Source organism: Vollenhovia emeryi, unplaced genomic scaffold, assembly GCF_000949405.1.
Source record: "Vollenhovia emeryi isolate VEMERY1.0 unplaced genomic scaffold, V.emery_V1.0 DF939228.1, whole genome shotgun sequence".
Lineage (NCBI taxonomy): Eukaryota > Metazoa > Arthropoda > Insecta > Hymenoptera > Formicidae > Vollenhovia > Vollenhovia emeryi.
Window position 1 is genome coordinate 64,525 of NW_011967138.1, and position 16,215 is coordinate 80,739.

General features: G+C 49.3%; 1 protein-coding gene across 2 annotated transcripts; it reads left to right on the forward strand.

Moving 5' to 3' along the window:
• Nucleotides 1-1,480: 1,480 nt before the first annotated feature.
• Nucleotides 1,481-14,718, forward strand: LOC105560477 (serine/arginine repetitive matrix protein 1). Of its 2 annotated transcripts, XM_012009632.1 has the most exons (4): nucleotides 1,481-1,656; nucleotides 4,177-8,195; nucleotides 10,370-10,616; nucleotides 13,158-14,718. In XM_012009632.1, exons 2-4 carry the CDS (start codon nucleotides 6,970-6,972, stop codon nucleotides 13,440-13,442), a joined length of 1,758 nt encoding a protein of 585 aa, XP_011865022.1. In that variant the 5' UTR covers nucleotides 1,481-1,656; nucleotides 4,177-6,969; the 3' UTR covers nucleotides 13,443-14,718. The 2 variants fall into 2 exon arrangements, with proteins under 2 accessions (XP_011865022.1, XP_011865021.1); XM_012009631.1 differs by lacking the exon at nucleotides 1,481-1,656 and having other exon boundaries at nucleotides 1,700-8,195.
• The last annotated feature ends 1,497 nt before the right edge of the window (nucleotides 14,719-16,215 follow it).

Consider the following 16,215-nt stretch of genomic DNA (forward strand, 5'->3'; position numbering starts at 1 on the left):
TCACTTATTGCAAGGTTTTCTTCTAATAGGATAATCTTGATTATTAGAGATGGAGCAGGATAGTCTAACGGAGCTCAGATCTCTCCTTTGTCACATGTTAAAACTGACTAATAAAATATACTTGAATGTCGCGATAACTAAACCAAAGACGAGAAATTGTAGATAATTTATTAAAATATTTTAACGTGGTTATCCGGTTATATACATATTGATTAAGATAAAATAATATATTCGACACCTTATCCACTTGGGTTAATATCGAACATGACGCAGCAATTTATATTCAAATCATTTCACGGTTTTCTAATTTTTGTAATTTTTCCACATCGCAGGTTATAATGCGACCTAGATTTAAGTTTTATGTGCCGAAGAGGACAGTATAGCGTCGAAACGCGTACAATTGTGTCTTTAATCGTGATCGACATTGTCGAATAAATTATTGTTAATCCTTTAACATTTTTACATCTTATTCCTGCTCGTATATTATATTGGCCGTAAACTTTGAAACTTTTGTTTATTACTAAAAAAACGAGCGTGACTATTTCTCCTAATTAAAATATTATACTCTCTGAATGTGAAGATAACTAATCACATTTCATTGCCGCTTAATGAGTATGTACTGCGGCTGCAGTACTGTGTTGCCCATCGAAAAAATGTTATTTTACAAAATTGACAATATACACATATAATGATTTGTATTCAAGCCGCCAAGATTCGAAATTCCCGAATAGTTTAGACCCGAATCTCACTTGGTTCGCTTCGTATTCGAACGGTTCGCAACGTGCGGTGTTGTCTATCGAATTTGATCGATCGAGCCTTCGTTATCAGCGAAAATTCGTCTCTTGACCAAGCGTCCCGATCTCGCGCTCTCCGAGACGGAGAGAAAAAGAGAGAGAGAGAGAGAGAGAAAGAGAGAGAGAGGGAAAGAGAGGACGTTTCCGGTTCAAAGGGTTAAACTCGTGGCGTGTGACCGCGAATCAACCTCTCTATATCTATCTCTCTCCCTCCCCTCTCTCTCTGCTCTCCTTTCCTCTCCTCTCCTCTCCTGTCTGTTATCTGCCCGCCTCTGTTCGTTGACGCCGTCGGCTCGTTGAATTATTAATAAGCCGTTGTATCCGACGAGATACGCGCCGTCAGTGTCCCGCGCGTGTTGCGGAACGTAACGTAATCGTCGCCGCGCCGCATAATCCATTCTCCCGGGCCGACGCGCGGCCGCACCGCGTTGGCGAGCGCGGGGGATAGGCTCTCCTCTTGTTCTCTCCTCCCGCTTTAATCGCGGGAACCCGGCGAGTCTGCCGCGATGTAATCTGCACGCGAGGAGGACTCCGACTTTAATGGAGAACGCGGAGCGCGGAGTCGAGGAGAGCCGCCGGATCGACGGCGTTGCGTTTCCAACGCGGTGGCCTCCCAAGCCCGCCGGTTTTCGCGAGTCAATTTGACGTGCGCGTCGGCCGCGGGGGGGGGGGGGGGCTGTGAATTATTTATGATTGCGAGAAGGTGGAAAGCCGCTCTCGCGGGGCTCTGCTCCTTTCCCGCGGCGGCCGTGGTCGAAGTGCAGAGTACAAAAATAGCGCGCGAGTCATGTTTGATGCCGAGAAAAGTATGAATCAGCAGGCAATCGAGGAGTGACTGTCAGGCGCCAGCTCGATATCCAACGTGAGTTTGAGGGAAATCATCGTCAAAAGTATCGTGTTAAAACCAAAAACACTATCGATGGGATTCATTAAGAAGGGACGTGCTAGACCGCAGGAGGATCGCGTGTCGCGCTTTTAATACGTAAAAGACATCCGTTGTATGACTCTGTTGTGAGACCGAGTTAGCAAATGCAGCTCGTAGACAGACCCGCGCCTGACATTGGCATTCGAAATCCGCGTCCCGATCGCGCGCCCCGCGAAACCCCGTGACCCAGTAATCGAATTTTGTTTTGACGGCCGCGCCGCGGTTGCGCGGCGGCGGCCGCGCGGGAACGTCTTCGAGGGACAGTCGCAGATGTACGACCACGGTCCGATTTCGACCGGTCTCTAGGAGCCGGCCGGACTGCGCGGCGCGGTGGGGCCGATTTGCATTTTATCGGCGGGAGATCGCGGCGGCCGCAAAAGTGGAACGAGTCGTTTTTGCCTGAGCCAGAGCGAAACAGAGTGTGAATAAATTCCGCGGGGCCCGTGTTTTCCCAGCCAGCCAGTCGGCCCGGCCGGGCCGGCCGTGCCACTTCCTCGGGTGCCGCTTAATTGCGCCGTGAATGGGCGGGCGATCGCGCGCCGATAACGCGTATCATCGCCGCGCGGTTACTTCATTTCGCGGAGTACGCGAGTCACCGCAGGATATCGCTGATATCTTATCTCCGCGCGGCCGCTTCGCTCCGGCGACAGAAGACGCTCGCGAGACGTCCGAGGTACGCCGTCGGGCGATTCCAGAAGCGCGACTTGCCCTCGAACGATTATGTCTGCGCAGTAGCGATTTGGAAAAACTCGGTTTTGTAATCTCGCAAAATCGCGTCAGGGTCGAGGTAGACTCGAGCGTGCGGCACTTAAAGAGACCTGGAGGAGAGAAATCGCTTCGTTAAGACGAATTGCGCGAGTTAAGAGTAATCACGCCTCCCCTGGAATGCTCTTCCCGCAATCTTCGAAATGTAGGAGAGGAGAAAGAAAACGCGAGGGGGAGTCAGGATGTCGCGCAAGCTACGGCACTGGCGAACGGACCTCCGTGCCATTGCGGAGGGCAGCGAGACGGAGGGGACCTAATGGGTCCCTTCCCTTTTCTCCGTCTCGCTCCGGCCGCCTCTTCCTTCGATAATCCTTTCCTCTCTCTTCCCTCCTCCGTCCCGTTCTTCTCGTCCGCTACGGGTTACTCTCTCACGCGATACTACGGCGATACCACCGGTCGCGGTGTACACCTACACCCAACACTAGAGGTAGACGGACCCCGAGATAGTTGACTCCAGGTTGACTCGTTTCACAATAGACTCCTAGTCCTTTAATTCGAGCCTCCGAGTCTTTTTAATTCGCGACTTCCACTCCTTTTAACTCGCAACTCCTAGTCCTTTTAATTCGTGACTCCCAGTCCTTTTAACTCGCAATTCCTAGTCCTTTTAATTTGCGACTTCCACTTCTTTTAACTTGCAATTCCTAATCCCCTTAATTCGTGACCCCCCAGTTCTTTTCATTTGCGACTTCCACTTCTTTTAACTCACAATTCGTACTTTTAATTCGTGACTCCCGGCCCTTTTAACTCGCAATTCCTAGCCCTTTTAATTCGTTACTCCCAGTTTTTTAACTCACAATTCCTAGTCCTTTTAATTCGCGACTCACAGTCTTTCTAACTCGCAATTCCTATATAGTCCTTTTAATTCGTGACTCCCGGCCCTTTTAACTCGCAATTCCTAGCCCTTTTAATTCGTTACTCCCAGTTTTTAACTCGCAATTCCTAGTCCTTTTAATTCGCGACTCACAGTCTTTCTAACTCGCAATTCCTAGTCCTTTTAATTCGTGACTCCCAGCCCTTTAACCTCGCAATTCCTAGTCCTTTTACTTCGTGACTGTCGGTCCTTTTATTTCGTGACTCTCAGTTCTTTTAATTCGTGACTCCCAGTCCTCACCTTTCCTTTAATTCATGCCGATCGTATCAAAGAGATTCCTTCGCGTCCCAGTGGCTTTTCGTCGCATTTCTGCGAGATCGTTACGTCATGTTTTATGCGTACTCTTTATTTCGCGTTAATCTCTTTTGTCAGAATTTGTAACGTCTCTCCGTGCTCCGGCGAAGCACAGAAACCGATATGATCGATAAGGCTTTTATGCCTCACGAACTCTAGAAAGTCCACATTTATCGCCGATCGCCGTTGCGTTCGCGTTGATGCGAATAATGCGAACATTTCGAAATAAACGCACATTCGCGGGTAATTAACTGCTACACCTGCGGTGGATATATATGACGTAAAGAAACGAAACGATATGTGACGGGTACCGTGAAGTTGTAGCTCGAACCTCGTAACTTTATGAAATCACGGCGAAATCGGCTTACATAAACTTGAACAATCTCGGGCAAATGCGTGTATATGTAATTAGGACGCGCTGTATTACGCGTCTTGGCGCATAATTGAATTCATTCGAGCGAAACCTGTGAGAAAATGCTTCCCCATCGACGATATAACACGAGGATTAAATATAATCGTAATTTCAGATATCCCAGCGGCTACGTTAAAACTGCACGCTTATTGGCATCAAAAGTTACATCGATTATCGATTTAACTACGTGGATTTACTGTTCCAACAAAAAGCTGCGTTTCACGGCAAGTAATTGGCGCTCAGTTTGCTAATTGCGAGTCGAAAAAGAGTATCGCAAGATTCACGCAAGAAATATTGTCATTGGGCTACCAGGATCCGACCGAAATCGGCAACTTCCTCGGTCGATTGTAAATTAAGTCTCCCTGTGACATTAATTATCGATATATTCCGAGCGATCGGGGCTTGAACGACCGTCCAGAGAGACCGTAGTGCGCCGTGAAAATATCACGGAAAGACGGCAATCCCGAGAAGAAACCTCAGTCTTAACGACGCTAGAAAGTGTGACCGCGACTTTCCGCAAAGTTTAGAACGGCAACCAGCTCTTTCCCCCCCGAGATCTGCCGATTTTACGTAACGCGCCGCGCGATCCGAGTGTTTTTCCTATCAGGCCGAGAACTCGCACATCATCATGATCAGCAGTGCTGAGATCGCCACGAGACCGCGGCGGTGGTGAACCTTCACCATCGCCGTCAACCGCGGGTCCTCTTTGCATTCGCATCTAGCTCTGGCTCCCTTCTGCGCCTTCCGCGCACGCATACACACGCTAAGGCACGCTCGCTCATTCGTCTTATACTCGCTCGCTCATTCCTCCACTCGCTCGCTCAGGCACGCATACATAGGCGCGCGAGGCGCACACTCGTTGACTACCTGACGAGAACTCGAGCTCGGCCAGTCACGTGGCCAGCGATCGCAAAGGATGTTTGTGGGACCGCAAAGTCAGTCCGCGGCGGTCGGTCCGCCGAGAAAGAGAGGATAGAGGCGCGATCGGGGTTGAGGAGAAGGAGGGAGAGGTCGGGACGGAGGAGGAAATACTGGATCGGGGATATCGCCTGGGGTCTCGGGATCGTCGCTGCTCTAGCTCTACCTGTCCGAAGGCATTCGGCGTGCGATCCTTCCTCGCGGCTCGCCGCGGAGTCGACGGGTTTTGCGAGTGTTCGCCGCGATTGGTTTCCATCGCCGCGGTAGCGGGAGAGAAGTCTCGACCGGGTCGGGACGAGCGGAGGAGATCCTCCCGGCATCGTCCATGCGACAGTGACGCAGGAATTGTACTGGTGGTTCAATTGTGGCCGAGGGATTCGGCGGCGATTTGTTTGTTCCGCTAGAAAGTGTGGGTCGTGCGCGCATTGCGTGGTGCACCGAAACGTGAAAGACGCGACGTGACGTCAAGCGAGACTCGGAAGTGACTGTTGAAGACGCGAGTGACGCGGGGACGAGGTGCCTCGGAGTCGACGATGTCGCATTTCCTTCATTCCGAGTAACAACGCGTGAGTTCAAGTCCGTCGGTTTTATCAGCAAAGTTCTCCCATTTGACGGAGTTTAATTATGACAAAGAACTTTGATTGCCCAACTGTTTGAAAAGAACTCGGACACGCTTTGGAAAAAGGGAAGAAAGGATATCGTACCGTGCTCCAACAGGACCACCAGGAATACTTGGCGCGCACTGCGGCAGAAAATCTACTCGTGTAAACGCGGACAGGTCAGGTTGCCGCGTATGTTCACAAAGCACCAGTGGGGGTTCGCCGGGTCTGCGCGTTCTTTGTGGAAGGAAAGCACGAGCGATCGAGATAGAAAGGCGACTATCGAGGTCGTAATGTCGTCTCGAAGATCAGCCTCAATGACAATCTGAAGGGAAAGAGAGAGAGAGAGAAAGGAACGCGCGCGGGAGTCTCCGTATTGAAAATCGGAGCTGGCGTCTCTTGGAGCCTTTAATCGACGAGTACACGAGGGACATTTAAACGACGTGGCTCCCGCGGAATTATGCGCAAACTGGCAGGGCGATACCGCTCGTGGATTTGGGAGACTGAGAAGACTGCCGCGCGCGCGAAGCCACCAGCGAGCGAGCGAACGTGCGTTTCGTGGCTCCCGCGAGAATTGTATGCAAAGTCGCCGTCGGCGATATCGCGAGGCATCGGCGCGATCGCGACCCGCTTTAACGAATAAAGAGGACGTGGTTGGACTCGAGGGGAGAAACGAAAGAGAAGTGGCGAGGGAGAAGGAAACGGCGCGATCGAGGTCCGCGCGGCGATTTCGCTGGCGCAACGGCAGCGTGGAATCATGCGGCGACGTTGCACAACATATTCCCGTCATCTCCGATCGGCATTTAACGCGCTGCTCGCTCGTGCGTTTTAAGCGAAATAAGCGAATTCCACGAGAAACGCGAAACGCGCGCGCAAGGCTGCGCACCTCCGGCGAGTGGATTCCGTACGGAGATACCCGACGGCTGTTACATTCGTTTGCGACTGACAGTACGCTGCAATAATAAAAAAGAAAGAAAGAGTTTCTCATCGTCGCGAACGGCGAATTAATTCGCGTCTGAGGAATTTTGCGGATGACAAAACGCCGCTGACGCGCGAAGCTCGCCGAGTTATTTCACGCCGTTTCTCGCATTCCGTCGGCTCGTGACAGACAGATACGCGCGATAAGGACGATGATAAACGTCGCCCCTTATCTCGGAAGAAGTTTGAACGGAGAATCGTCGCCTTTTGCGTGGGAGGCGAAGGTACCTCGCGTTACCACTGACATTTAGCAACGCGTTTAGTAACAGCACAGGCATATTTTCGACGCCTCGAGACACGAGTCGAGTGTGTGCGCGCGTCGGTTGAAAAGCGTAAGGTTTGCGTATCGCACAAGCGTGCGGTCATCGGGGATGAGCAATCGCTCTGGCTAGACGGCCCGGAAAGCGAGCGGAATGCAGTTGGCAACCAGTCAGAGGCCTCACCCGCCTCCGGTGCCACCTCGGCCGAGTCGGCAGGTGGTTGCCGAGGCCCTTAAGAGATCGCCAAGGCCGCCCTGTCCCACTAGGCAGGCACCGCCGCCGCCAAACACGAAGCCCTGGAGATCCGATCAGCAACAAGTGCAGCAACAGCAGCAGCAGCAGCAGCAGCAACTGCAGCAGCAACAGGTGGACGCGACGGGCGGACGCACGATTGTGTACGAGTCCATCAAGGAGTGCACGAAGGACTACAAGGACGAGAGCGTGTCCAACGATAAAAATCAGCGGGATGGCAACCAGACGCGGAATACAGACCGAAATGTCGAGGACGGCCGGTCGGAGAACGGAGGCAGAGTCACCTCGTCTCACGATCAACCTCACGGGGCCGGTGCCGGCTCGGAGAAGCCCTACTCCACGGGGAACGTCCCGGTGAACATTGTGCGGAAGCGCAACAGCCTGACCGAGGATCAACGGCCGCAACGTAGACTGGAGATCCGGAGAAACTCCCGCGGGAAGGAGCCGGCCGGCGGTCTGTCGTGTCACCGCGAGCGGTGCAAGGATACGCCCGGCAAGGACCAGCAGAGGGAGAATAGTGTCGTCGCCACGGCAGAGAAATTCGACACGGCGGCGACGAGACCAACGCTGGCCGTCCGAGCCGTCAACGTGTCCTTCGAGGACGAGCGTGCCGCGTCCTCCAGCCCGGATTCCGGCGGCCGAGTCACGGTGAGTCACGCGGAAAAGTGCAACGGCGATCCGGAGAGAGCGGACGGGCGTGACTCGCGGCCGACACCCACGTGCCGGTCGTCTCCTGGTGAGCAGCGATCGCAGCGGCAACAGCAGCGGGAAGCAGCGAGCGGCAAGCCCGCCGGGAGCGACGCTGTCAGGACTGTGTCCTCGAGCGAGAGATCGACGAGCGTCCCGTGCGTTGACCGCGCCGCCACCACGCTGCTCGTCGTCGAGGAACCAGAGCGTAAAATCGCGCTCAGCGACCACGAGGACAGCAACGACAACGACAGCGACAACAATATCCACCGGCAGGACTGGCTGGAGGCGGGGATCCGTTACTCCTCCACGCAGATCACCCTGCACGGGGACGACGGCGACGACGACGACGACGACGACGACGGTGTCGTCAACAGGGATCGCGTCAACGGCTACGATCATCGCGAGGAGGAGAGGATCACCGATCTTGATTTCATCAGGTAGAAACTGGGGGCCGCGTTATCGCCGGAGACTTTGCTCGCGATCGTACTGGATTCTGCAAAAGTGGATCACGGTGTTAAATTATACATAAATGAGTCTCTTCTATCAAGCTAATGTTACACTTATCGTACGACAAATGTTGATTGGCTGCTGAATAGACAACTTCTAGATACTCCAAGATTTTACTATCTCGCAGCCAATCAACACACTCACACAATTTGTCGTACGACAAATGTAATACCAGCCTTACGCCAAATAATACAGAAAGTTTTCTGTCTATCCAGCAAACTGTGTCTCCCAACAATTTCGTAAGTGCCTTCTGAAGGAAAGTTTAAAGTTACGACTGTAGTTTCGTCGGTCTTGAAACAGTCTGTACCAATAAGAGAGAAACTATTGTTGAAATGTGCTCCCCATAAATATGCAATAGCTATTCTTAGAATAACACTGTCTTAATTCCTGAAACTTCACTCTTTGCGTTCACGTCTAATATTCGAGACCCAGTTTATCATTTTCTGGTTAACCAGAAGTTATTCGACTCGCCATTTCGATGTTATCTAAGAAGAGACAGAGAATCGACTAGCCTCTGGTTAACAATTAACCAGAAAATGTAAAAGCCGGGCCTGAGTACGTTTGCAACAAAAGAATGTGCTCGACGGGGATGTTGCTGAAATGCACAGCGCGCGAGTGCATAACAGACAAACGTCTGCGACACAACGTCGCGTGGCGCGACGTTACTGTGTACCGGCGCTAACGACGCGTTAATTATCGAGAAGTCGCGATAGTCGTAGGGTCGCACTTTGTTACGCGCGTTGATCTGAATTCAACGATCCGGCAATACCAGTGTACCGCTTTCTCGCGATAAATACCGTGTCGACCGGTCATAAAAACCAACCGTTCGTTAGCGTAACTAACGTTCAAAAAACGCTCGTGGTCTCTTTTTTTCTCTTTATTTCGTTCCCAAACCGCTCTTAATTTTCTCATTGCCGGTCGTAAAATCTCGAGAAATCCACAGGCTGGTCTTACGGACGTCGACATATTATGCAGCGCGTACATGCACGCGCGAAAAAATACGCGCAATTATATCGACTACGGAATTTAATGAATGTTAAAAAAAAGGGGGGGGAGAAGTGCACTCTCGAGAGCTAAATATAAATTAGAAGTTGCATAAACATTCTTCCCTCGCGATAACAGTCGGTGAGGAATTTATTAAGACTTTTTATAAAATGCAAAACCGATATCGCTCTCTATAACCGCTAATATCGGGTCGGTATCGCCGCACTTGCCGGCGTATCGAGGCGATCTCATCTCAGCACGCGGGAAATAAAACGAGGCGAGCAAGCCGCGGAACCGAATCGAACGGATATCGGCGCCGATAAGAACGATTGAGCGACTGCACACTTCCGCGATGTGCACGCGATGATAATAACCGCGGGGCAAAGTGAGTCATTCGCCAAACCCCCCCGCCTACTTGGCCGCGGGCGGCCGACACATGTAAAGACAGATCCGATTTTTATTCTACAAGATGATCGCGTAACGGTATCCCCGTTTCCTGCGGCTCCCGTCGTACCCTGCCTTTGACAGCTCGCAGGAAAGACCATCCTCAGAAGTTTCCCCCGGAGTGCCGTGACTGCTAAATTCATCCCCCTTGTAAACTCCACGCGGAAAGGATTTTCTTTTCAAATTTACCCGGAAAATCATGTAATCGTGCAACAATTTTATGAGTTTTTCTTTAAATTTTACTACACGGAAAAAAGAATGATGTGTCAAGATCAGTGCAATTGAAATAAAATCGTTGAAACAACATCAGTATTAATAAATGAAAAACGTCAGATTGTTGTCTCCATAGTCTGGATATTTGGTTCAATGCTTAAAATGAAAATCCATAGCAAATACAATTGAGTGAATTATTTATGTTTGTGGCAGCCCGTGACATTAACGTTTAATTCAAGCAACTTCATTTTGTTTAATTCAACAGCATTTTTTTCCGTGTAGTACAATAAGTTTAATTACTAGTGCAATGGCAAAATTTCCAAAAACTCTGTAGTGATCTGGTAATTAGCTTCTTAACTTTATCACTGAAATCTATTTGCGTTGTCCTGTTTACCGAAACGCCCCACAAATGTCTCATTCGTGCAAAATATAAATTATTACAAGAATCTCGCGCTTATTCCAGCATACAAGAACGGATCGCGATGTCTTCCCTGCAAGGATTACCCCCGTTGCCGAGGAGCCTGAGCGGCTTCAACCTGAGCGGCGGACGCGGCGACAGCGGCGAGCCGCCTCCACCGCCCACGAGATCGTCCAGTAAATCCCAAAGAGGCGGTAAAACGCCGCTGCAATCGTCGTCCACGAGGCCGTCACCTCCTACCAGACAACTTACCACCCTGGACACCCAACTGGCGGTGCTCAGGAGGGAAATGGTATACGTTTTCACCCTTTTGCTTCGCCGCCAACCTCGGGAAATCGCGGTTTTGGTCGCTTTGAACGCATTGTTTTATGCAATCGTTACATAACTACTTAATGTGGATCATTAATGAGGAAAGGATAATGGTATCCTTCAGGATTGCGACGGTATCTGGCCATTGTATTTTACGGCGCGTGCAGCAGCGTCACTCGAGATGCGGTCGCTAAATTGTCGATGCTGTTGAAATTGGTGTCTGAAATTGTGCATTCTATAACAGCGGCCATTAGCTCCAATAGAAACCATTAGTCATCTACCGCGCGAAATGTATTTACGGGCATGCAGGAAACTTCCACGCCACCGCGTGCAGTAAGCACGTGCGGTTTAAAAGTGACCGTCGAGGTTTCTTCCGCTGCCAACGATCGGACGGAAGCTGTGCGAATTATTTCTCCGTGTCGCCGAGATTTGTTTGTCATCCGAATTTTTTTAATCCGACATGAAGAGAGACTGTTGCGTGTTACAAACTCTTTTGACTCTTTCTACGCCTGCCTTAGTTCTTTGTTTCATAATTTTCATCTCATTGTTTCAGATATTTTTCCTCTTCTTCCTCCTTTTCTTTGTGTACGTTGTCTTTCTTCTTTCTTTCTACGTTTCTCCATTTAGCCTATTTCATAATTTTTATTTTCAATTTCAAGGATACATAGATGAAACTATTATGAGATAGTAGGTTTTCAATGTCCAAGGGCAATAAATTCATGGCGGAGCCAACAGATGATGCCTATTGATTTAGCAGAAACTCCGCCATCTCATATTAGGAGCCTGTCTCATAATAGAGGACTCTCCTCTACATATTTTTTCCTTACTATTATCTTTTCTATTTTTTTACGTCACCTCAATTTTTATATTTCACAACTTTTAAATTCACACATCTTTCCTTTTCGCCTTTGATTTCTGCTTTGAGGTACTTTTCACATTCTCCGATCGTTCCCGTCTCGTTGTAAACTTCGATCCTCGCCACTCCTTATCCTCGTCGTGTTGTCAGTCCGAGCACGTTCCGCGAGTCCGTCGTCATTTTCCACTCGTTGTCCACCGCTGCTGTGCTCCCCTACCTCCCCCCCCCCTCCCGATTCTTCTGCGTCTGTTTGGGCGACCTGGACGACCCGTTACCTCGAGGCCGCGATCGCGTGTGAGCAAATTGCGGCGCGCGATGAGCGTGTATTTTATGCGTGGGATCATAGGAGCAGCGAGGGAAACCGGAGTAGAGATCACGCCGCGGTAGAGAAAGACAGGACGCGCTTATATCACTCAGCCGTGCGGAGGCTCCGCTTTTTAATAGCTATTACCTTGCAGGTTTGCTGCGCAAACATACTTCACGTGCCTGCCGCAAGTCACACTCCTCTACGTTACATTCCGTCGGCTGAACGACTGGGTTTCTAAAAGACTGTTTTGTTTCGAATAAAATTACGACGAAATCTCCCCCTCGCTTACATCTCATTAGCGGCTCGATAATCTTGTCGTCGCACCGCAACGAGATCCTTCGTTGACCCAACGAGCTTGCGTTTATCGCTCGTACACGTATACATTCGTTTCGTATAAAATTATCGCCGTGTCACGCCGCGACCACGTTCCGCCTGGCATCGCGGCGGTCTTCCCGAAATGAACTGTAACGGGATCTCGAGTAGGATCTCTCCGAGGAGGAGGAGGAGGAGGAGGAAGAGCTCTCGTGACGAGCGTTCTTCTTGGATCTCCATTCGCGTCAACATCTCGACTCGCGTATCTAAGTTAGGCTAATAATTTAATAGTCAATCCAGACACGGGAAGCGAACTGGCACAGCCGCTCCCACGCTACATTCCCTCAGGCACAGCTCCACTCCTTCGGTACCTCCCCCTCTCTCCCTCCCCCCGCTCGCCTGCTCCTTTTCACCTTCGTTCCCTCTTCGTGCTCTTCGTCATCGTCATCCTTCTCCCAGTCTCGTTTCTCCCTCACCGTCCGCTGGCGTCTCTCGTACTCTTCTCCATTCTCCTTTTGCACGTCTCTCCTATACAATTCCCTCTTCCTCGATTCCCACGGCCAGGCGGCCACCGCCGCCGCCGCGCCGAGCTGCTTGGAAATGCGTCGTTTCAGTCCGTAAATCACGAGGTAACATTTGCCTTGGTGACCGTATGGTAAAAGTGAATGCGTCTCGGCTTCCATGTCGGGTCATACGTGAAATTTCGCAGCAACCGGCGGCGAGAAAAGTCACAGGGTTACGGAAATTTGATAAACGTATAGACTTTCCAATAAATATCTGGAAGTCAATCTTCTTTCGAATGAGATTTGCGTAATAGATAACATTTATATATTTGTTTCTAACGTAGAAATCGAGGTATCCGTGGATTTCAGTCGACTCAGTCCTCGATGTTGTAGAACGATAGACCTTAAAGCGATAACTGCGTCTTCTTTGTCCAGTACGAGGATCACTTTTGCGTGTCTCTATCGAAAGCATTCACCGTAGTGTCCCAATTTGCATTCCCGCTTGTCAATGTGTTAATATTACAACAATTGTTTTCGCGTTTGCAGTTTGGCCTGCGGCAGCTCGATCTCTCTTTGTTGTCGCAATTGTGGTCCTTGAACGAGTCGATTCAGGAGTTCCGGCAGCTGCTGCAGGAGCAGGAGGACCGGGCGCCCTCGCCGTCGCCTAGCAGCGAGGAAGGAGACGATACGTCTTACGGAGTGCATCCACCGCCGCCACCGAGGAGACCAGCGCCCACGCTGCATCATCATCGGCCGCCGCGACCACCCAGGCCACCCAGGCCGTCGGCCAGCGACGAGTCGCCGTCGAGCGAGGAGTACGGAGCTGTTTGACGTATCGTCACCGAGAGGAAGAAGTACTCAAGAAGGTCTCGGTCCTCTCATCGCACCTAGAACGGCGTTTCGGCGAGCATTGATGTCTCCGAACACGAGAACAGAGAGAGAAAGAGAGACTTGCGTGAAAACCTTGATGATGTCGCGATCAAGCGTACATGCGTCGTGACGTTCGATTGCGAGCTACTGATTCCTAAGAGTGTCCGTAATGTCGCTTGCAGAGCCATTCAAAGATCGCGAGCCAGGAGACGGTACTTGAATTCGTGACCGGAACCGATGATCGAATCGGTCGATTGACTGAAAGATTGTTCCGCGGTAGATTAGTCGTGGTCGCAGCGTACGATGCTATTTGCGCAACCATCCCGGGGAAGCTATCCCGCTTTTCCCGCGAGCCGTCGCTTGGAGAGCCGTTCGAAATTATCCGCGATCGCTACTTCAGCACGAAAGGAGATTGACGATCGAATCGAAACTCAACGGCCGCAGTAGTTCAGCCGTCATCACGCGAAGCTTATTTCACGTACATATGCGAGATAATAATCGCTTCTCGCAGCCCGGAGAAGAGTATCGACTTGCCAATTTGCAATAACGACATTCCGCATATATTTGCGCTCTAAATAAGGAAGGACTCGATTGCCGCGAGCGAGAGAGCTGACTTCAGCTCGACGCGCCGCTCTCCTCACTACTTGTGATAACGCTCGAAGGGGCCTTCGATTAATGATAATCGCATCCATTTGTGCGGATTAAGATTTCTCCGCGACTCCGCTCTGCCGTAGAGCAACTGTAACAGATCCGAGCCCAAAGCACCGCGATTCTTTCGTGTTGTGATCCAAGAAATGGCGTGATTCTTTCGGCGTTCACCAGCCGCTCCTCGGCTGGTGAGTCCGAAAGGATCACAGCGTTCTCTTCTCTTCCATGTTTTTTTATAATGTTGCGAGTCCGACGCGAAAAAAAATATTTCCTTATCCCTCGTTGCTGACGTCGGGCCATATGCGTAAGTAGATCTGCCGTATACGCGAGGGAGATAGGAAAATTTAATATATTTATAAACAAAATATTTAACGTGATATTTCTAAATGTTTGATTTCTGTTAGATGTTACGGATATACAGCAAGCCTTATAGACTGTGTAATACACCAGATTCTCGCGTGTGCGGCAGATCTTCAGGAAGGCTAAGATTATCAATGTTCCGCGGCGTCCTTTCGTGTAGATTAGTACGAGCTGTGTGTAAAGATATGTAAGACTATGTGCAAAATAAATGAGACTTAATTTAAATACACGCTGAATCGTAACAACCATTGCGTAACGCAACTGCAACCTTTTCTTGTATGCGTCGTTGTCCTGACACAGATAGTTAGCGGTCGACAATGCTGCACCTATTTGCATGTATGCAAATTACATCTCGTTCTGATGCAGCCATCGGCAGGGTGTGTGCGGAAATAAATAGTGCAACAGCAAGACAATGAGGACAGAGAAATTACTGTACGAGACCCTTGCGCCATTCAAGGCACCGCAATAATCTGCACTTTACTGCGTTTATATTCGAATTGCATACTCTATTAAGTAGCTTTTTTCTATTCAGTCCTCAACATAATCACAATATGGTCGATTGATATTAATGTGCACTATTTACAATTTCAAAAATTGTCGAAATTTCTAAGAATTTCTAAGGTTGTGCTATGTAAAATTTTAAGAATTTCTCATTTTACGAAGAATCGATTAGTACTTGGTTATTTGGGCGCAACGTAGGCTTCCACATAATGCACACTAGAGAAAAACGTAAGGACGGCAAGCAAAACCATGCTATAGTTCATGTCTAAACTACTCAGACTTCTTCCACCTGACAATAAGTAGCTCGGACATGAACCTCAGCATGGACACGAACCACACCAAGCATAACGGACGTAGTTAACGTCTACTTTCTCAGGGGACGCATTTGTCTCTGAAGCTTGTTGGTCGCTCTCAGCATATGCACGTGTGTTTGCGGAAACCCACGCGCAATTACAAGTTAATTACGTGTCAATCGATGAAACATTTACAGCCATATAGATAGAATGAGTTTGGCTCCAATTACAACTCGAGTGAATTTTGCGCAATACTAGAGAGGAATTTATAGCTAAATAAATCCACGTTAAGTTCAACATTGACACGAAATTGAATTAATATCGACAATTTAGGAGAAGTTTTTGTAACGCTTGAAGAACTCAAAGTCGATGGACTTCTGTAGTAGAGTACAAAAATCTTTTAACTTGTTTTTCCACGCGATTGTTCTATTTGCGTGAGAGCGCATTTATAGAATCTTTTATCATTGTGTCGTTATTTCTCTTAATCCTATATGTTTATTCAACTTCGATGTCGATGAGCACCATTTTTGCATTGGCCGCAGAAATACGCATTGTGAATCTCATTCATCAGTTTGTACATTTTTTCCTACTTGAGTTTTATTCTTTTTCATGAATTACATAGTTTGGCACTGCGTTGCTATTAAAGAAGAACTCTTATAAACTTTCATATGAAGAAATTTGTCGATGAACGCTGCGACTCCTGCATTCTCCGCACTGCTTGCTTCGCACGCTTGCTCGACATATTTATTAAATTCATACATTTTGCTCCTCAGCATCCATTGGCTCGTCAACGTTTCATATTATACATACAAGACACAACGCAAAGGCGAAGCTATCAGGACTAAATTGTCTCGTAAGTTTTCTTCAACGCAACGTAAGATTTCTTATCTAATTTTAACGTAAGATTTTGTTAGGATTACCAGAACATTACA